Source organism: Haliotis asinina, chromosome 14 (assembly GCF_037392515.1).
Source record: "Haliotis asinina isolate JCU_RB_2024 chromosome 14, JCU_Hal_asi_v2, whole genome shotgun sequence".
Classification (NCBI taxonomy): domain Eukaryota; kingdom Metazoa; phylum Mollusca; class Gastropoda; order Lepetellida; family Haliotidae; genus Haliotis; species Haliotis asinina.
The window spans coordinates 31,060,820-31,083,561 of NC_090293.1; the positions used below are offsets into that span (position 1 = coordinate 31,060,820).

A 22,742-nucleotide genomic window follows, 5' to 3' on the forward strand; every position below is an offset into this window, starting at 1 on the left:
AGAAGTAAAGGCAGACATTATTTATTTTGTGTAATTTGTTTAGACTGAACTGGGTTTAATAATGCCTTGAGCATTTCATTTGATTTCACCTCTGCCACTACTCAGTTTGAATATGCTGCTTGAGCTATGGCCAAGATCACAAAACATGACTACTGACAGTTTGTCTGGTCAAAATGACTGATGATCAGAAATATTATTGACTGGAAAAATAATTAATGATTACAGATATCGTAGATAAACCTTTGTGATAGAATTGAGTCAAAATTTACTCACACAAAACACAAATCTAAGTTTCTAATAATGTGTTGCTTCAAACCCTCAAACAAAACACAAATCTAAGTTTCTATTAATGTGTTGCTTCAAACTTATGTTCAGAGCGGTCTTATTAGTAATCTGTGCATAAACACCATGTCACCACTCGCCAGTGATGTGACATATACCTAACAACAAAAGAAATGCAACTCTGGATTTCTGTCACGTTTTAAATAGGAGAAAAACACTTTAATTTTTTAAAAAAACTTGTGTTTCTTTTGTTGTTCAGTATATATGCACTTCTTTCATATTTTTTAAGCATTTTTGCTCAATGTTACTTCACTGATATTTATCAATAATGGATCGAAATTTAGTTACCAATTATTGACCTCTATAACTTGTATTGATAGTTTAGGTTTCTGATGTAGATCTCACCTGCCAAAGTGGGAGTTCATTATGGGATGGCTGTGAGGTGGAGTCATCTGGTGGGAGTGAGAATGAGGTGTAGGCGGCGGCTGTGTCGCAGGCAGGTGATTCAGCTTAGGGGGCTCGTGCATGTAGGCAGGTAGGTGCCCTGGAGGGGGTCCTGGGGGTGGTCCCTTCCCTGGCATCTGGATGTGGGTTCTGTGTTGTGGGTACATCGGGCCAGGTATTGTGGTTACAGGAACCATTGAATGTGGCTTGGGGTCTGTGAAGAAACAAAAGCACAATCACACAATCACATTGTAAAAACAATTTCAAGATGATATGGAAAACTTTATGGATAGCAGCTTCTTTATGTTGTGAGTGTGACTGACAACTGAAAAGGGGTCTGAAACGAAAGATCACACTCATGAAAGGAATAAGTTGCTTTTCATACTTCCCAGTTTCTAAAATGCCACTAAAAGAAATTTCCTGATAGCTGGTTTACCTGTTTGTGTTGTTTGGAAGACAATTACAGTCATTGTTTAAAGACTGTCCTGAAATTTGGAAGAAAAAAACCCACACCACTCACTGATGGAAAATAAAGATAAAAGTAATTTAAAATACATTTGCTTAAGTCCTGTATCGTATTCAAGGTGTTTCAGTAATTTGAAGACCATGATTATCAGATCCATGCAAGATAAAGGGAGGCAACTCTGCTCAGCTATATGCAGACTCTTTATAAACTGGACAACTCACACCTCATTCAGAATATATAGTCAAGTCCAGATGACATGCTGACAATACTATGAGTGAGTGAGTATGATGTTAATGAATGTCATGAAAACACTAGAAATGCTCTTCAAATCATGTAAAATGGTAGTACCATTGTGAATCACACCTGGGTCTACAGCATAATTGGAGAGGGTTTTAACCATTTGGCTGTGATATCCATATTGACAATCAGATTGGTAACTCGTTCAAACACACTTGCACAAGAGAAACAGATCATTCAAATTTCTTCTGTGAACTGTAAACACTGATATTCAGTTAATTGTTTTCTTCAAAACGAATGCAAACATGAATATTTGAAACAATATTGTCAAATTTCACCACCAATTTTTTAGCTTCAAAAGAATTTGAGAAAATAGTTCCCTCAATGCAGAGACCTGCTGAAGTAATTCGCCCTTCATCATCTTGGGCCAAAAGTAAAGAAACCCCCCACATGTCTCTATTTCTAATACGTCTACAAAAATATTTAAACATCCTATTTCACGGGGATCACAGCTCCAATTACAGAACATGTAACAATATCTACACGTCTACATCAAAAGTTCCCAACAAAATTGGGATTATTCAAAACAGACAATTATTCTAACTATTATTCTGTGTTAAATGTTAATCCCAGTTCGCTCCTGGTACGACTTTTGTAGAAACCAGAGGGACTTTATCATAATGCAGGTGTTGTTTTGAATAATAATATGGGGCAGGATATAACACCTTTATTGCCCCTCACCTGTGGGCGTTCTCCAGTCACTCTCGTCTTATGACAAACAAGTTTCTCAGCTACCTTGCCTAGGACAATCAAGGAATTGAGCAATAACTACTTAAAACACTTTTCCAGGAAGGTATAGTTCAATGTGTTTGAAAGATTTTCTTGATCTATATGTAATTTTGGTAGTTGTTGAGGTTGAAACTCCAGAAATAAAGCTTAACACTAATTTCATTGCAAGCACAACATTATTTAAAAAAAATATAATAAACTTTGAATTGATGTTTTACCTTTGCAATATTTGTGAAAAGCAACTTATGCTATACAAACCAAGTTAAAGAATGCATAAATTTACCATAGGGCAGCTTTTACCATATAAGATTAATTGATTAACTCCATCTCATAAAGAGCTCTTTGACTGATTTCAAGTAACATAAATGGCATCGGTATTGACTCACTTAATATAAATACAATTTACTGTAGCATCTAAACATGGCTGAAACAGTTTTAATCAAATCTTAAATATGAACAGGGTGAATTTCCATTCCATTCCAGAAAAGAGAGGAACAAGAGACTTCATACACTGTAGTCATGTTGGGAATCAAACCTTGGATCCGGGGTGATGAGTGAGCACCATACCTACAAGGTCACCCACCATCCACAGATTATTTAAAGAAAAGCTCTTGTAAAGTAGGGAGAAACATCACAAGTAATTGTGGGCATAGTTTTACACAGCCTTTGGCAATATTCCAGCAATATCACAGCAGGGGACACTTGATATGGGTTTCACACATTGTGCCCATGTGGGGAATCAAACCCGGGCCTTCGGTGTGATGAGCAAGCACTTTAACCACTAGGCTACCTCACAGCCTCTGGCAATTTTGAATATGGACACTAGACATCCTGATTAAGTGTCCACAATACACTGGCAATTCCAGATTGCCTAAGCTTCATGCTGAAAATGAAGTCACTTTTTGAGCTCCTTCATTTCACGAAAAAGCAAAACACGCCTGTGAAACTATATGGTGAAGACCAGAAATGGGCTTCAAACACTGCACTCATGCTGAAACTGAATGCAGGTCTTCAGCCTGATAAGCGAATTCACTCGCTAACCCATTAATCCAGTGATAGTGTCAGTCATGGCAAAACAAAGAAAATAGTTTTTATCATCATGATAAGGAGTGAGTAAGGTTTTACACAGCTTTTAGCAATATTCCAGCAACATCACATCAGGGACACCACAAATTTACTTCACAAATTGTACCCATGTGGAGATTGGAACCCAGGCCTTTGGTGTAATGGGCTACCACTTCAACCACTAGACTACCCCATCTCCCTCATCCATGTTAAATAAACACAATTTCCTATCATTGAAACACCTCAAACACTCAAATACACAAACATTGTTGTAAGCGAAAACGAGAGAAGGTGTATGGACCAGGAAATGTCAACGACATTCAAGATAAAATTCACATGACTGGAGTTAAAATAGACTTTAATGTCATTTCTATTCTTTTCACTTGGCTGATCCAGGGGAGACAGTCGTTAGTGTAGATGAAACAATCCTTACCTGCATACTGTCCACACTGATGCTGTGCATTATCCAAAATACGGATTCTCAAGTGCACAAGCATTACTGCTCTGACTTAATAGCAGTTCACTGTGGTATGGTCTCGCTCTCAAAGAGTTTTAAACAAAGTCAAAATTGTCAAGCCCATTTTGCATTTGTGAGAATGCCTGAAGACAAGCACAGCTCTGTGTACGAGACTCATTCCAGCGTTCGTACCACTCACAGCTTGGCCAAAATCTAGAGACAATATCTCCTTGCACGCCCTTTGGCATTACAGGATGAGGGAGATAGGACTTAATTTAATACCGGTATTCCAGACAGGGAACATCAAACAAGCAGAAATATCCTGCTGATGTTTATCTTGCTATTGTTTATTATAAATATAAACAAAGTAGGGCTGAAGGGGTCTTTGTCGCTGGGTACTAGAGATATGTACCTCAGATACGTTTCTGTATATGGAAAGGTATCCGAAAAAACATCTCAAGACAAAAAGGTATCCTCGACCCTATATGGCCAATGATTCCATATTCTGCAACCCAAAACTGTGAAATATTTGTTACTATGTGTGGTTGTTTCTTATATAACACAACCACTGAGTGAGTGAGTTTAGTTTTATGCTGCACTCATTAATATTCCACCTATATGGTGGCGGTCTGTAAATAATCGAATCTGGACCAGACAATCCAGTGATCAACAACATGAGCATCGACCTGTGCAATTGGGAACCGATGACGTGGCGGTCTGTAAATAATCGAATCTGGACCAGGCTATGCAGTCATCAATGACATGAGCATCGACCTGTGCAATTGGGAACCGATGACGTGGCGGTCTGTAAATAATCGAATCTGGACCAGGCTATGCAGTCATCAATGACATGAGCATCGACCTGTGCAATTGGGAACCGATGACGTGTCAACCAAGTCAGCGAGCCTGACAATCCTATCCTGATAGTCACCTCTTACAACAAACAGAGTCGCCTTTTAAGGCAAGCATGGGTTGCTGAAGGCCTATTCTTCCCCATTGACCTTCACGGGTCACAAACCACAACCAAATGCATCTAGAACAAGAGTGTGACAGTTCTGATGAGATTCAGATTTTGGCCAGGGTATGCTTATGTATATAGAATTTGTATGCATTCTTAAGTTTATTCCACCTATTTTATACCCTTGAAACAATGTCACTTTATTCTTTGACAACTTTTATGTGGACCCATTGTTAAAGCATGTATCTGCAAATTGATTTTATCGATAACATTGTGATAAATAATTTATAATTCTAATACTGTAGATAATGTATGGTCAGTTGTTACAAACATTGTGAAAACTGAAAGAATTGATAAATGAACCATATTTAAGTTAGGTTCCTAAAATTATACATAATCTTGATGTGACAACAGCCTGACTGGTATACTGGCCTACAGTGTCTGGGGACTTGTGATGTCTTGGTCGGCATGCCAGCCAAAGGTGTTGAATGGGTTAAAGAGTATGGTCTTACACCACTTTTCGAATAAATGTAATGGCACAGAGAGTATGTGAAGACTTGTAATGGTGTAGAGAGTATCTGAACACTTGGAATTTGAACTGCACACTTGAGTCAGTACATATCTGCAAGTTCTCGGCAAACAAAGACACCACTCAGAACAGCTTAGCGTCAGTCGGACAAGCTAAACATATTCAAAATCTCAGTATTATATTTCACTGATCAAAATAACTGGCCTAGTTCATCAACTTGAACTATACGAAAACACAGGTTCATCAAAATATGTGAAAAAAAAAAATGTTTGAGTGACAAAAGCAAAACAAAAAAAGAGACGATTGGTTATTAACTTAAAATTTACCTACACATTCATACTCTTATTAGAACTAATTTCTACAAATTGCTATGATGTCAATTGCACCATAGAAGGGTCAATAAATGACAGACAAGTTGGCTGTGATTCAGCTACTTTCTGTGCCTTGTGGGGTTGATACAAATATTAGGAATTGAGCAATTACAAAAGTGGACTTAAGGTGTTATAAAAATGAAGTGGAGACATACGGTTGCTTATAAGATTATATGACAACACAGACATAGAAGACATAGAATCCAGTGTTATCATAAATGTAAATGAAAAGATAACTTATAAAATAAAATTGTATCATAACTTGAAGAAGCTCTAAGATAAATTGACCCACTTTATTAAAAGGAAGTACAAAACCTAGGAGTAAACCAGCACTGCTCACAACCTCTTTTCCAGCATTAATGCTTGACTGACAAATCATGCCTTCAAGCTTTCTGAACAGTGTAACTGAAGCTGTACAAGGGAGGTAACTCTGAACTCACCTTGCATATTGTGCTGGTTGCCATCTGGAGGAGAATATGGCTCTGATCCTGAATCTGGGGGGCTATCTGGCAGCGATCTGGAACATGAATAAATTGCAAAGATTGATGTCCATGCAGCTGACCATCAGATTGTCTGATCCAGACCCTATGGGGCAGTGGGGTAGCCGAAAATCCGGGTTTGATTCCCAACATGGGCACTAACGGGATAGGATGGTCATGCTCGCTGACTTGGCTGACACGTCATTGGTTCCCAGTTGTGCAGATTGATGGTCATGCTATTGATCACTTGACTTGATTATTTACAGACTGCAGCCATGTAGCTGGAATATTGCTCAGAGTGCTACATAAAACTAAACTCACTCACTCACTCATATCATATCCCATCTTATTATGTCATATCATGCAATTTCATACCACATATCACATCATACCATACCATATCATGTCATATGACATCATATAATATGATATCATGTCATGTCATATCATATCATATCATATCACATCATATCATACCACACCACATCATACCAAATCATATCAAATAACAATATTAGCACATGCTTTCTATACGTTACTATGTTTAAATTTATAGAGAGAATGCCTGGTAGATAAAGGTTGACAACTTACGGATAAGGACATTGTGAACAGTACTCATCAGCAAAGAACAGTTCACTATATCAGGATATCCATAATAATATGTTGGACATTTTTTTTGTAACTCCCAACAGAATGAGCAAAATAACAAGAAGTGATATTCATCTTCTACACAAAATGTATAAATTCTGTTTTCTCTCTGTAATTTATGATATCTCGCTGTTTCAATTGCCAAGTCATGTGAGGAACCCCTAAACAAAACAAATGCCTTTAGACATTTCTTGATATTTAGTGAAAACAGATAATTCTCTCTGTATATATGGGATTTAAACATTCTATAATAGAAAAAATTACTTGAAAATGACAGTGAAGCAATCCATTCTTGTGTATATACATCTTTCAGCCTTTGAGTAGCATTTGTACGGAAGTCAAAAGGCTACAGGCTAACTTTGCCATACATCCCCAAAACCTATTGTATTTATAAATTTTTTAATGTTAGTCATCCAATTAGTCTTCCTGTTGATATCGTACATTAACATAATATCATAACACTGTCTAGGGTATCTATCAGATGGCATATTTAACAGAAGTATACAATATTTTATTATGGGAAATCTTCCACAATCTCCATATACCATGGTATGAGGTGTACTTGCTTTAACTCCTAAAAATGTCTCACAAGTATATAAATGTATTTTCTCAATTACATCAAAATGATTGCAACCCCATACCTCTGAACCCTACAACAGAATAGGAAGGAGTTTTGTATCAAATATTTTGAAAAAGGAATGATAATCAATATCTGTGATTTTGTGAATGCTCTTGAGAACCCCAATAAGTACCTGTGGAACAATATTTAGCATGTGCTGAAAAGCCAAGACAATTAGTAAAGCAGATTCCCAGGTATTTATATGACTGGCTCTCCTTTATAATACCATTTTTTTGTTTTAGATAGTTTGCACACATTTTTTAAAACAACTTTTCTAGTTTTCTCAGTATAAACAGTTAATCCTGCCTCACTGCAATAGTGTTCTCATGCATAAGGCAGATTATCATCACTGATGTCATTCTACAATGCAGATTATCATTACTAATGTCATACTAAAATGCAGATTATCATCACTAATGTCATACTACAAAGCAGATTATCATTACTAATGTCATTCTACAAGGAAGATTATCATTACTAATATAATTCTACATGGCAGATTATCATCACTAATGTGATACTACAATGCAGATTATCATTACTAATATCATTCTACATGGCAGATTATCATTACTAATATCATTTTCCAGGACAGATTGATAATCATTTCATCATATAGAACACAATTCTTTTATTTGCATAATCCTACCATACACTGAGTTTTTATAAATATCACATGTCTAGCACTGATACTGGTATCCTACTGACAATATTTTCAGTCTCTAAATGACAGATCACTAAAATCGGCATGTCTCTAACTGAAAGTAACAACACCCATGCTGTAAGGGAAGGCATACTTTGAGCAGTGAGTCAGACCCTGCCACCTAAAGCAATATCACCAATTAGTCTAAATTAAAGCAGCCATGAGCGCAGTCTCAAGGCTGGGGCTATACCGGGAACAACAGCAGCCTCTTCATGTGAACACTATATAAACCTTCAATAAATATGTCGCCAAGGCAACTTGTCTTTCCAATTGTATACGTTTGGCTTTGAGTGTGTGGCTCCTAACGTGACAAACACTATCAAATGGCATTCTAGCAAAGAAGCCGTTCCCATACATCGTACTCATCTCCAAATGTTACGTGTATGCCACATGGTCGTTGGGAGAGGGGTTGTACTCAACACCATAGGATCACGACAGGGGCTGAAGATAGTTCGCACCTATTCTGCTCGTTTCTCTTGTACGTGGGGATATTTTGACACTTTAGGTAGTGTTAGTTTGATACCAATGCCTACTGGAAAGGTCATTCTTGGAGGTCTTGATGTTCTATCTTGATATTTCACACTTCCTCTCACTGATTCTGTCTGTAGACCTCGGATCAATTCAATTCACAACCATGAAAATATCTGTTTCAAAATAAACAATGAATGATTTTGTTTATGATTTAAAGAAAACAACTTTTTTCTCAAATATCTTTTGATCATTCTCACAGATTCATACTGAACACTACAGAAGCATTCAATTCAGCCAAGAAAATATCAATTTCAAGACAAAGAATGCTGAATGGTTTGTTTATGATTTTATGGAAACAACTTTTTCTCTCAAATACTTTTTATATTATTATTATTATTACAGATTCATACTGTACACCATGGAGCCATTCAATTCAGCCAGGATGATATTAATTTCAAAATAAAAAAGAATACTGAATGGTTTATTTATGATTTTATGGAAACAATTTTTTTTCCTCAAATATTTTTTTTGCAACATATGCATAATTTGAATTGTTCTTGATTTGGAAATGTCTTTAATATATATCTCAGTTTCAAGCAAAAATGTATCCTTCTTAAATATAAAAATAAATATCATCCAATATTAATATTTTATAAAGCCATTTACGTATAAAACTAGACATTCTAAAATTAACTATTCTAAAATCATATCCTGTTCAAAGTCCCCAAGCTGGTTATTATTTACTTGAAAAAAAACAACAAATATGATTTTAACAAAATTTGCAAAATACTTTTCTTAACATCCTGACAATAAAATTAAAATGATGTATTTGAGAGGTTTTCTCTGAAAGCAGGTACCAGGTGGTACCAGTCCGCCCTTCTTGTTGTGACGGGAGACAAAGTAGGGGCTGGTAGCGCGAGACGCTGCAACCAACCGACACTATTCCCATGTCCTCACACCTACACTTTACATAAGTATACCACAGACACGAAAATGTAGCCTCAAGGCATTTCTGTGAGCTGTCTTACTGAAGATATGTCATGTAGATGTTCAGATCAGTCACTGCTCATATAAGCTGCTTCAAAATGTCAACCAGAAATCCTATTCATTAGTTTTGATAATGACAATGAATTTTCGGGGGATTAACTGTTGTTAATATTAGCATTATGTGTTTCTCATCCTATTTATAGACTTTAAAGCTTCACACAGAAATATTCTATTCATTAGTTTCGGAATAATGAGAATGAATTTTCAGGGGATTAACTCTTATTAACATTGATATTATGTGTTCATCATCTTTTGTATAGACTTTAAAACTTGACACAGAAATCTTATTTATTAGAATAACGAGAATGAATATTCAGGGGATTAACTGTTGATAACATTGATATTATGTGTTTTTCATCCTATCTACAGTATACTTCTGCACAGTAAAATGGTTTCACGTAAAGAGAATATTCCATGATTTTCAAGAGTTCATGTAAATGAGAATAGCTTTGTGTTGCTTTTAGTAATAATCCAGCAATATCATGGCAGGGACACCAGAAATGGGTTTGACATGGAATGGAATTGAACCCAGGTCTTCAGCTTGACAAGCAAATGCTTTAACCACAAGGCTACCCTACTGCCCTTCATCAGGAGAAAAAGGGTCATGAAGAGATTCCTGGTGCAGGAACTTCTCTAAAAGATGCTACTCACGTGTGATGTTTATATACATGGTGTTGCGTGGGATCGAAGTTGACGCGTGTATTGGGCACGCTGCAGTACATGCTCTGAGCATGTGTGGTCTGGGGCTGAGGGTTCAGATGTGATGTAAGTCGAACGTTCAGCTTCAGGTCACTCATCCCTGATTGGTCAGGTCGACCTGTTCCATAGGCCACCGCCTGGATTGCCTCCTCTGGGAGGCACCTGAAACATTAAACAGTGTGTGAGGCAAAAGGGAGATGACGGAAACATTAAACAGTGTGTGAAGCCAAAGGGAGATGACTGAAACATTAAATGGAGATGACTGAAACATTAAACAGTGTGTGAGGCAAAAGGGAGATGACTGAAACATTAAACAGAGTGTGAGGCAAAAGGGAGATGACTGAAACATTAAACAGTGTGTGAAGCCAAAGGGAGATGACTGAAACATTAAACAGAGTGTGAGGCCAAAGGGAGATGACTGAAACATTAAACAGAGTGTGAGGCCACAGGGAGATGACTGAAACATTAAACAGTGTGTGAAGCCAAAGGGAGATGACTGAAACATTAAACAGTGTGTGAGGCAAAAGGGAGATGACTGAAACATTAAACAGTGTGTGAAGCCAAAGGGAGATAACTGAAACATTAAACAGTGTGTGAAGCCAAACGGATATAATTCAAACATTAAACTGTGTGGAGACAGGCTCTGAATTTCCAGTCTCCCTTGGGCTCCTTTTCAGTTTAAATGGGTTTATTTGTTACAATGAAAATTATATATCGCGACATCATACGTTTCCGATCATATGTTTTTGATCCGTCGTTATGATTCCCATTTATAGCGCGACTATGCGTGAAAATCCATGAGCAGCAGCCTGCATGTCATCAACACGATCCCCGCTATTGGTGGGACACAAATATACTATGAATCAAAGTCTCATGCGTCGACAACAGAAAAAAATCAATGAAAGATTAATTTTAACTCTGGAATCATTAATGCAATAACTGCCTGATGATCAAATGCATAAATATCCCAAATCTTTACTCCAAAAATGCCATTAATGTTTTGCCCGCCTAGTTTACATACTACCTTACACGATCACGTTACTGGTCATGTGACCATGCTGATTGATTTATTTTTATGGCACACCAAAATTGGAAAATTGATTACATAAAATCGGCAATGAATTGCAGAATTCATTTCCAAACAGACACAGATGCTGTTTATATTGTTTAGTCTATGGGAGGCTATCAACACAAAGAAGACCAGTTACCGACAGTGTAATTATGAGGCTCTAGATAATGAGGATAAGCCTGCATAGTAGCTGGACGGGGAATGCTAGGGTATTACGTCTCATATGGTACTCACCACGGTAAATGACATGGGAAATCTACTGCCGCAGGTGTTTTTTTTGAGAGCACAGTGTGAGTTTTTGATACAATGGGCATGTCGTACTATCATAAGCTTGCTAAAAATATTCAGCCAACAAAAGGATCGAAAACAAATGATGTCATGTCCAGCGAAACTTAGAGATTGCTTCTACAGCAGTGGCGGATTAACGATAGTAAATGCGTGATATGCATGTAAATATAACAGTTAATGAAATAAACGTCATCTTGTCTGAAGGTAGGCCGTACGACATTGAAAGATTGTATTTATTTTTTGTTCACGAAATATTTTATCACTATCTGATCCGACCATACATTAGTCTCCAGTTATCCTTAGAGCCACACAAGTGAAGTGTTCATATTCAGGTTATAAATACTTTTTTTCAATCTGGAGCAGGGTTCATAAAATTACTCCACAGGACTGGTGGAAATTGTATTTTGTGTTACTGAATTTTGTGATTAGTCCTGTTTTATGAGACCAAAATGTCAACCACAGCTGCATTTTTGTTCTAGTCTGGTTTAGTTTTCCACAAACACAAAACACTGAACAATGCGCATTTCAACACTCAAATGCTACTGACCAACAAGGACTGACATCACTACAGTATTACTTTCCCTTTACAACAGATGTGAGAAGCTCTGAGTTGTTGTTTGTTGTTCTTAAAATTCATCACCAATTGACAAAAGAGAACTTTTTCTTTCATAAATATTTAGGTCTATGGTAATGCAGCCATCAAGTCAGAAGTTGTCAATGCAGTTTGAAACCTCTGATTAACCAATCAGAATAACATACTTTCTAAATGCTTTATGGATTAAACTAAATACAAATACAGACTACACTGCCTGTCTGTCTTATTGAGTTCTGGATCAAGATGCACTAATAGTTTAACTCCTGACACTGGGACAGGAATCAACCAACGCCGAAATACATTCACACTTCAGAGAGCACTTTCTGCCTCATATTGACACTGGGCATGTTGACACTTAGTCAAACCGAGTTAAGAATTCAAAACAGATTGCCTGCTGATCCTTGTTCAGGTATGGCAAGGTTCAACGCCAGTACAATTCCAGAATAAATGTGTGATCAACTCAGCAATAAAAACAAACTGTTTCCCAAATCTGTTATGACTAATGGGTACACTGTAGACTTCAAATATGATGGTATCCTTGAGTTAAATATTAATAGTTGTGTGTGGATGTATCTTTGTGTGGTTACCATGGTAACTGATTTTGTGATGCTGAAAAAAGTTGTTATGAACAACAGACATGCTTATTCAATGGTGATAATTTCCAAATGTTTTTTTCTCCTCTAAACACCTGCAAACGCAACTCTGAATCATGGCATGGCACATGCTGATGCATGGCCATTCACAAGTTTTGTCCATACAAGGTGAGACTACTTTCATCTTTTGATTCCACAAGCCCTAAAACAATGAAGACAGCTATTTATATATTTCACAGAAAGCAAGCTTGTATGATCTCAGTAAAGAATTGTTCTACAACTGGTTATAATTCAAGCCCCAAAACTCAACAGTAACTAATACTGTTTTCATGACATCACATTCATAGTCTTTTGATAAAATGAAAAAGATAATAAATATGCTAATCATATTTCTATGTGATGTTTGAGGCAATACATTTTCACAAATTCATTAACACGATTGTAACAGAAATTGAGTATTTTTTCATTACAACATGTTTTGATCAACCCAATAAGATTGCTATTAATATAATGTATACTAAGAGCTCTATTTCTCCACAACCTCCGATATGACTCTCAAAAACTGTGTCATGATGCCTCACAGGTTTTACTCAAATTTTCCATGGCTGGGTGAAGCTTAGAATTTTCAGACAAGAAAAATATAGAACCAATAAACAGATAAAATTCTGGCCTAAAAATGCTTAGAAAATTTAACCACTGAACAACACTCCATAGACTCTCAACCATGTCTGCACAAAAACATCACAAGAATTGTCAAGAAAATGGTTGTTTTTTACACAATTATAACTGTATAAAAAACACCCTAATTCCACATGCATTAATAATACCTATACACCTCCTATTCTTTGTATTTGACAAAAATTGAAACTTTTTAACCTGAGTGAATTCTGTGGTTTCGGTACCAACTGCAAAACACAATATCCCCTCCACGATGTTTGGATGACCTGATAAGACACTTCTTAAACAAAAGCAGTTTGCTACAAACAAACAATTTCCTCACACAGGCAACAATTTGCTTTCTCCTTTCTAGACACCAAAGTAACCCCTCAACTGTCCCCCACCCCCACCCCCACCCCCAGGCCTCCACATGGCCCCACGGTTTTGTATGGCCTTGGACAAAAGGATCCTACCAGACACCAGGTAGAAATAACCGAAGCACTTACGACTTGATAATGAGGACTGGGTAGCGATATCTCCAATTGTTCTCTATTATTTCCTTGACCTGCTCTACAGGTGGGGGTCCAAATGGACAGAAAACCAATCACAGCCAACACAGATTTTGGATGTAGATTTGGTATAAAAATACCTGGTGGCATCCATCGGCTTTGATATGAATATAGATTTGATTGCGCTTGGAAACTGGTTTTGTTTCAGATTTGGCTTTAAGCATGAACTGCTGTAATTTTTCTCAATATTTAGAAACTTTGTGTCTTTCATTTGTGAAAATATTTATTATATTGTTTATATATATATATATATATATTCTGAAAAAATTATATTGTTTGTTTGAGTGAGTGAATGAGTTCAGCCTTACCCTACTTTCAGCAATATTCCAGCAATATCATGGTAGGGGACATCAGAAATAAGCATTACACTCAAGACTGTGTCAATACTCCATACTCAACATCAGACATTAATTATTCTTGGAGCATAAATGTTCCTTATCTTTGTTTTTCAAAGACACAGTAAGCAATATTCAGCTCATAAATACCTGAATCTGGACCAGAAACCCAATGATTGACACCATAAGCATCAATCTACATAATGAGACATAATCAACCAAGTCATTGAAACCGACCATTTAGTTGCCATTCACAGGCTCAGGTTCTTGGAGATCTCCAGTCTCACCAGAGCCCCCAAAATCAATGCAGTAACCAGAGACCAGTGAGACTATATTCAAGAATTTTGGCATGGATCATTTTTGACATTATGTAATTTAAAAAAAAAATCCTAAAGGATTTTTTTTATAGTTAACTGTGATGGGTAAATGCAAGGCCACACTAAATTGAATTCAAGATGTTTTCAAGCCTCTTAAAAAAACACACACATCCTTCTGAGGCCCTTTACCTTTGACAGAACAGTGTTAAACTGGATTTAAAAATAGTGAATTCAGATTTTATGTCACATTGGCAATATTTCAGTCTCATATTGAGACTAAAACCAAGTTATGATTTTATAACAAATAACAGAACTAGTAAGTAAATCCCAATAATATTAATACAAAATATAGTACAATATAAAAAAGGCTGTAGATCACTGACAACTGAATGTTGACCACCATACAAGGGACCATGGGGACTTACAGTACTTTTGCTACGTGCATGAGTGTAGCTGGAATTACTGACATTTACTTTGAATGTTTTTAGACATACTGACCAAATTAAAAATAATACACATCAGCAAAACATGTTGTGATAAATAACAGCAAAATGACTGTCAAAATCTAATATTTTACAAAAAAATAGATCTTGCATTTTGCTTATTCATCCAAAATTAGGAATATAATTTGACTTTCTCCATTCACATGTCTATAGCTTTTTAAACAAAATACTGACTGAACACAGAACTACTAAAGCATACACTGCTTACAATATTCAGGCAATAGGCCTCCGATCTGTCATCAGACTTGTTTGTTTATCTGTCTATGTGCTTCATCACTGTCACCATCGAGACAAAATCTCAAATATTTGAATCTCCCCCCGGCCAATCAGATACCTCAACAAGGAAACACCATATGATGAAACAAACATTGTACTCAAGAAGAAATAAGGGCTGACACCTGTAGAATATGATCGTGTGATAACGAAACGATTTAATGCCATGGATCTTCTAAATCACAGTCCTTAGAGCTAAACTGGACAAATATTTCTCGTGGGTTTGCAAATGATTGAGTTGGTCATTTGTTGATTGACATCTGAAGGAGAAACATGATGAATTGGTTGACTACCTGGACTAAAAACTGCCTAAAACGTTTTTTTGTGTGCAGGGCATGAAGTGTGTTTTAAAGGTAAATTAAATGGTGACGTCAAACTAGTGTTAGTATTATGACAAAAGGGTAAATTAAGCTTAATAAAATATGTTTTCAGGAGAGCATTTTGCACTTGAGCAACAATCTATCTCTCTGGGTAAGGTTCACTGCTTAATGTGGAGTAAAAATTCCCTGCTAGCTGTAGAGAGCAATGTGGCTGCCTCACATCTACATAGTAGGTCAACAAGACAAGAAAGAGGAGGGGCCACATGAATCTGTGATTTAACACAATGTCAATGCCAATATAACATCAAAGCAAGCAAATTTGAAATGTGGTTTAAAAATGTGAAAATTGTTGTGCACATACAGTAAAATATTTCCCAGGCTATTTTTATTTTCTTCACCATATAGATGGAATAATGCTGAGTGTGGCGTAAAACTGAACTCACTCAGTCTTTAACACCCTTTGGTATGACCCACACACAACCACAGACCTTCACTCCCCTGGAAGACGCTGTGACCACCAACCCTGAAGGTGGTCCTTAATCAACAAAAACTATGTCAGCCATCAACCTTCTGTGGAGGTCTTAATGCTGTCTGTCTGAGATCACAAGCATTAAAATTGCGTGCACCCAACATGCATGGAGTTCCAACTTCAGTTAAAAAGATAATAATACTAAGTGCATTAATAATGCATGAAACTCAGTTCCCTAGGTGAGTGCTCACATGACTAAGAAAGATAATGTGATTACTCCAGTTAACCCAAGTTGCCTGTGAGCTGCTACAAGGTTGATAGCCAAATGACATATCCCACCGGGTACCCATTTCTGAGATACTAAATCTGTATATCCTGGCAACCTAACATTATTTAGGTCATTTAGACACTTTATAAATCAGTAAACCACAAAATTTCCTAACATACTCAGAAACACTGTTTTATATGCAAGAAACTTATAATTCTGAGTTTGAATCCTAGATCTACACTTTTCTGTTTTTGTTAGCCTTGTAACAATGCTTTTCATTTTGTCATCATTGTTGAAGTGATAACATCATTTAGACTCAGATCTTCTTTCCACATGAATAAATATGGAAAATGTCTGAAACCTTCATTACTCTGGACCTTCTTTCTACAGAGAGACAGACGGACGGACGGACACACAGACAAAGACACAGACAGAGATAGAGACTGACAGACGAACAGAGAGACATTGAGACAGACAGACCAGTTAACCAGTATACAGTCATACAGATGATTCACGTTTGCATTGGAAAACTATTCAAACTTTTGCACAACGTAAATCATAATATACCCTTTCAAACACAACATGTGGACTCTGAAATATGTAAGTCTCTGGATCGTCTTTGTTCATTACGCAGGCACACCATGTCTGAAATTCTCTCTGAACTGAAATACTCTCTAGAGCTGTCTTAAACCCAAAGTCAACCATTCTACCCTGCAACCCACACATTTGAATATGGAGACCAATGGCACCAGACCCACTTCACCTCAGACCCAAATGTCCTCACCACCTGTAACACAGCTAGGTCACTTAACAATAGGGCAGTTTGTGAGGCTAGTAATATGATACCAATATTTAATAAACGATTTCATCTGAAGGGCTTGTAAGTGCAAGCCCTTGTTAATGCACGACAAAGGAGATTCAGTCACTTTCAAACAGAAAATAATACCTATCATAAGGACAGCCATTTCGTGAAGTATTTCTAGAACCTAATTTCTCTGAAGTCTTAAAACACAATACAATATTAAGGAAAACTTATACTAACCCATCAGGAAACAAATATGGCAAACTGCATTAAAAACTACTGAGACAAACCTAGCTCTTGTACATGTCTTGATTTCACAAAATTGATCTGACGGGAGGAAGAAAATGTAAAGAACATCAATTCTTTGCATGAAAAGCCCAAGACTTTCATGAACACTTAGGTAAGTGATTATTCCTATACAGGTACTACACCAGATTCAACATTTTTCCACTTGGTAAAAATGGAGAATCTTTGGACTCTTTTCCATTGTAATCAAAAGAAAATTTGACTAAATAGATCAAGGTCACCATGCATTAAAAGGTTAAATTATGATCTAGTTGAAGGTCAAATTCAGAATAGGTCACAGAAGACACTTACCTAAAACTGGTGACACAACCTACCAGTTCTCATTTAATGTTAAATAAACTTAAGTTTCACTGCAATAAATTGCTTTATATCTTTTGCTACTTGGAACTTGATACTTGAAATCTTTTGCTACTTGGGTTTTTTTGTGTGTACGTATTTCTTCCAGTACATTGACACTAATAAAATAAGTAGAACTTATGAAATGTAGAACTAACAGATTGACAGATGGACAGATACGAAGATGGGCAAAATCTATCAAAGGGGAGCTCTGCGAAGCACTGAGTTGCATTTTATTTACTCGACTACAGGATACATCAAGTTTGGTCCTAACACGGATATTCTCAGGTCGACGATACCGGATGGTGTTGCACGATGGGGAGGCCTTGTGCAGAAATACAAGTGTCATTAGGTCAGCTCTTAACAGCTGGAGTCTCAGGAACTAACACTTATGACAAATTACAATTGTTCGTTGTCGGTGTGGTTGGGATCTGTTTCTTATACAGAATGGTACATGATAATTAATTGCATTTTTGAAACAACTAATCCACAAAAAATTGGACAATCCATAGGAAGCAGTCAGTTTGCTGGTAACACCGTGACAGATTAAAAAAGTAAAATGACTCAATCGAATGGTCATTCATATTTTTTCAGTACTATAATTGGCTATTCCAATGGAAGTTGTGGCAGTTTGGTAGCCCCATGGTTTAAACGTTCGCTCATCATGCAGAAGGTCCGGGTTCTATTCCCCACATGGGTTCAGTGTGTGAAGCCTGAGGAGTGATATTGCTGGAATATTGCTACAAGCGGTTTAAAACCCATCTCAAACACTCACTCCAATCAAAATACATATACATCTCTCACAAAATACAAATGCATTGAACAATAACTGAAACAATCCATGGACTACATTCTACCCTGATTCCTACAGAGATTCGGGATCAAAGTCCCACAAACCATGACTTCTTGACAAGGAACAACTCAACAGACAGCAGAAATACATCCTGACTTGGATTACAGTGTTTCACTTCAGTCTGGATTTGGGATGATGCTCACAGTATCAATCTCTAGTTTGTCTTGAACCAACAGGGTGGTAGGGTAGCCTAGTTAAGTGTTTGCTCGCCCCAACAAAGACGCAGGTTCCATTCCCCCAAATGGGTACAAAAATTTGTGAAGCTTGTTACTAGTGTCTCCTGTCGCGATACGACAGGCATATTGCAAAATTATCATCAATTTACTGAACAGAACTTACTGATTTTACGAGGATATGTTAGATATGTTTGTGATAGAACTGTATTCCGTTTTTGATCAATGTCCGTATTTTACATTGTATTCCTCTGACAAATTGTGACAGTATGTCATACATGGATTTTATAAATCAATCAAGATTCTATCTGTGAAACCATTTACAACGATAATTTGCCACAACAGTACATCTTAACATTACAGTAACTCCTAGTTTGTTAAGCATCTCAAATGATGATGATGATGATGATGATGATGATGATGATGATGATGATGATGATGATGACATGATTTGACTTGGAAACTGGGAGAAATTACAGTACCAATTTTTAATGTAGCTTACACAAACAAACACAATTTCTAGATCACAAACCCAGATTGCTCAACAGAGACAGCTCATGGATTCATCGTCTCCATTGATGTTGCACAAACTACCCCATCCATTTCACTTGTGGAATAAAACAGATCTAAACTAAGTGTCAGCTGACTCCATTTTGCTGCCCATGGTGACTATGACTCCTTGGCTCTTTGTTAAAGGATGGACAGAATCGGTAGTAAACAGGTGAATTTTTTTAAATAAAAAAAAGAGTTGCTTTGAGGCAAATGTAACTGTTGAAATACCTGCAGTTGTAGCCATTGTCTTTCTAGAAGCAACAAATATTTGTATCTTGTCTTTAATTTTGTAAGTGTTATTGAAACTATATTTGGACAAAATCATTTATTCATTACTTACATGTTTTAGTATTTCGATGTTCAGTAACAATTTAATCTAATTAGTTCTCAAACAATATATGCTGTCTTTCATGTTTTTAATCCTGAAGCAACTTGCTTGTGAGTTGAACAACTTTCTAACATGGAATATTAATGATTGTAATATTCGTAAATTTGTTATTTTTAATTTCAAAATTGAGAAAATACTTCAAGAAACAAGTTCTTGTCAGGTCAAATATTAAAAAGTGTCTCTTCAAATGAGTTTGACGTTCAAGTGTATGAGAAGCATTTTGATGAGTTGATACTGCATGAAGACATCAGATGTTTATGGATGACAATTTCTTTCTTTATACAGTCTCATGACAAATTTTGCACCTGATCAATTGTAAGACAAACCAGTGAAGGTTGATTTATACAGGCAGACTACTTACTCAGGATAGCGTTAACATACAGAAAGAAAGTTAACATGGAAACATCTACATTACTTGTAGCGACCCTACTGAACTCATTGAACTGGTAATAATTTAAAAGTAATTCCATATTATTTGACTTTTGAGAAGGCTGTTTGTCATAAGATAACAGAGGTATTCACTAGAATACACAGCTGTTCAACAAAATCTAATGAAAATCCTTTACAGATGAACTCTACTCAATAAAGTTCATAAAATACATTGCACTACAATTAATTCTTTATAAATATAATGAAATAAACAATGAAAGTATCAACATAATTACTCACCAAAGAAACATGAAATATATCAAGCCAGGTAAGACAAAACACTTTAAAGTTGAAATCTATGTGCAGTGTGAACATACCTTAGCATAGCTCCAAATATTTATCCCTCAGTAAATGTCAGCATTCCATCAAGGCCAGGTAACTCTCACTCAAAATCCAGACAATTTGTAAACATGAACACAATTTGAAGCAAACTGCAATTCCTGGAAAATTCTCTCCTCAGGACACAAAATCACTCGATGATAATCCTTTCCTCCCAAACTAAAGACAAAAGTTATCCAAAGCTGCAGGTTGCAAAAATACCACAAAAACTTCAAAACTTTTTCTGTCAATGTTTCTCCGTGTTTCCAATCACCAGTGCAATCTCTGTTCTACCGATCTCATCAAAGATGACGATATGATGACTGTAGGCAAGACTGACAACTACTGAGGCTCAGAGAGAGCTCATTGTTGCCCAAGGATATAACACCCAGCTCCGTTATTCATGCCTAGTCTATGGACGTTGTCTCGTACTGGTACGAATCTACTTGCTACGCATGGCTCGAGTTTACTCAAGCAGCCATATTTGTTTAAGCCTGTTTTAGATGAGAGTAGACGCTAGTCTATTGATAAGAGTTCCAAATACTAGTCTCCATAATACTCAAACTGTCACAGGTTCAAAGTTTTTTTCCAATATCCAGTTTTTAAGGTTAGACTTTTATCTTTGCAATTTTATTTAGTACCATGCTGCAGCGCTCTTGAAATCTCAAAAGCTTTCTGACAAAACATAATTATCTTCAGAAATTTGAACATTAAAAGAATTTTTTTCAGATTTACATTAATCCAAATACTATCTGATGCTATCTGATTATATTAGTCTCTCTCTTCTTTACAATATCAATAAAAAGAGCTTTCATTCTTTGTTATTGCTTTAGAACATAAAGACTTATTCTCTTTTGTCTGGAAATAATCCCATATCACTTGTAAATACTGAAGGAAACAAATAAGGGAACACCACTTAATGTACAATTGGCAATGTTCCTTTATTAATTATATTCCAAGATTTCCTCCCACAGTGCTATACAAAGCAGGTGATGAAAACTGGAAAATATTAAGGAATGCTAAATTTTTCCTGTGTTTCTTTATTTGTCTTCTCAGCATATATACAACTAGTTTTCAATTCATGACAAATCTATGTTTAATTAATATTCATATCAATTGTAGCATATTTAATAATATTCATAAAAATTCAATTTGGATCACGTCATATAATGTGCAAAAATGTTTGATCAACAATGGGTGTCACCTTTACCTCGCAGCCTGTAGAAAAGGACAAAATTGAACATCACAGCTGCAATGGACACGATAGTATTGGTATAATAACCCATTCGGAAAATAAAATAAACTGTGGTAAAGATATCTCTTGACAGGTGGCATATATTCTGTGGACTCATTTCAACACGCTTTTAACAAGATCGTCTGAATATACAAAGTGTACATTCTCGACCAAGTCTTTGCCAGTCTCTACTACGAACTGAGCAAACAGGACACCACTGAATTCATTCCCGTGTTAGTTTTGTCATAGGTCAATAGGAACTTGGGTTGGGTGGGACTCCACTATGCTTCCAATAGAAAGTTTTAAACACAAATATTTTGTTTTCTTTACATCAACACAAAGGACGATGAATATGGTGTTGAGACGTTTGCAAGCTCTTCAATAACAGAGGTGTCGAGATAAATGCAAACTTATATTTTCAGTTGAATATCTGGGACAATTATTTTTTGTGTCTTTATCACAGAAAATTAGTAAACCTAGCCCATGTCAGGACAGCTGGTAAACAATAGATCTAGAGTTTGGAACATACAAACCAGTGGTTAATGTCATGAAGAGCAGTCAGGCACCAAACACCAACTCATGAGGCCTTGGGTGAGAATTAATCTTCAGCAACCTTGCCATGAGCAGTGAGTAACAGGATCAGGTGGCTGGGCTTGATGACTTGGTTGATGCATGTCATTACATCCAAACCATGTCATGATGTCAATCACTGAATTGTCTGGTCTAGATTGTTACAGACCACTGTCTTATATAGTTGGAACATTTATGAGTGCAGTTTTAAACAGCAAAGAAACTAGAAACAAAACAAACAATACACAATTTTGAACAAAA

At 36.4% G+C, this 22,742-nt stretch overlaps 1 protein-coding gene across 8 annotated transcripts in view; it reads right to left on the minus strand.

Annotated features, from left to right (window-relative positions):
• LOC137260942 (myelin regulatory factor-like) overlaps positions 1–22,742 on the minus strand; it is an 87,021-nt gene that overhangs the window by 14,155 nt on the left and 50,124 nt on the right. For 6 of the 8 annotated variants that reach the window (XM_067798513.1, XM_067798510.1, XM_067798514.1 and 3 more), the window contains exons 3-5: positions 10,217–10,426; positions 6,039–6,115; positions 688–940 (exon numbers count right to left, since the gene is read on the minus strand). In XM_067798513.1, coding sequence (XP_067654614.1) covers positions 688–940; positions 6,039–6,115; positions 10,217–10,426 — 540 coding nt within the window. Of the gene's footprint in view, positions 1–687; positions 941–6,038; positions 6,116–10,216; positions 10,427–20,676; positions 21,073–22,742 lie in introns of those variants that run through there. The other 2 variants (XM_067798516.1, XM_067798515.1) reach the window with 2 other exon arrangements.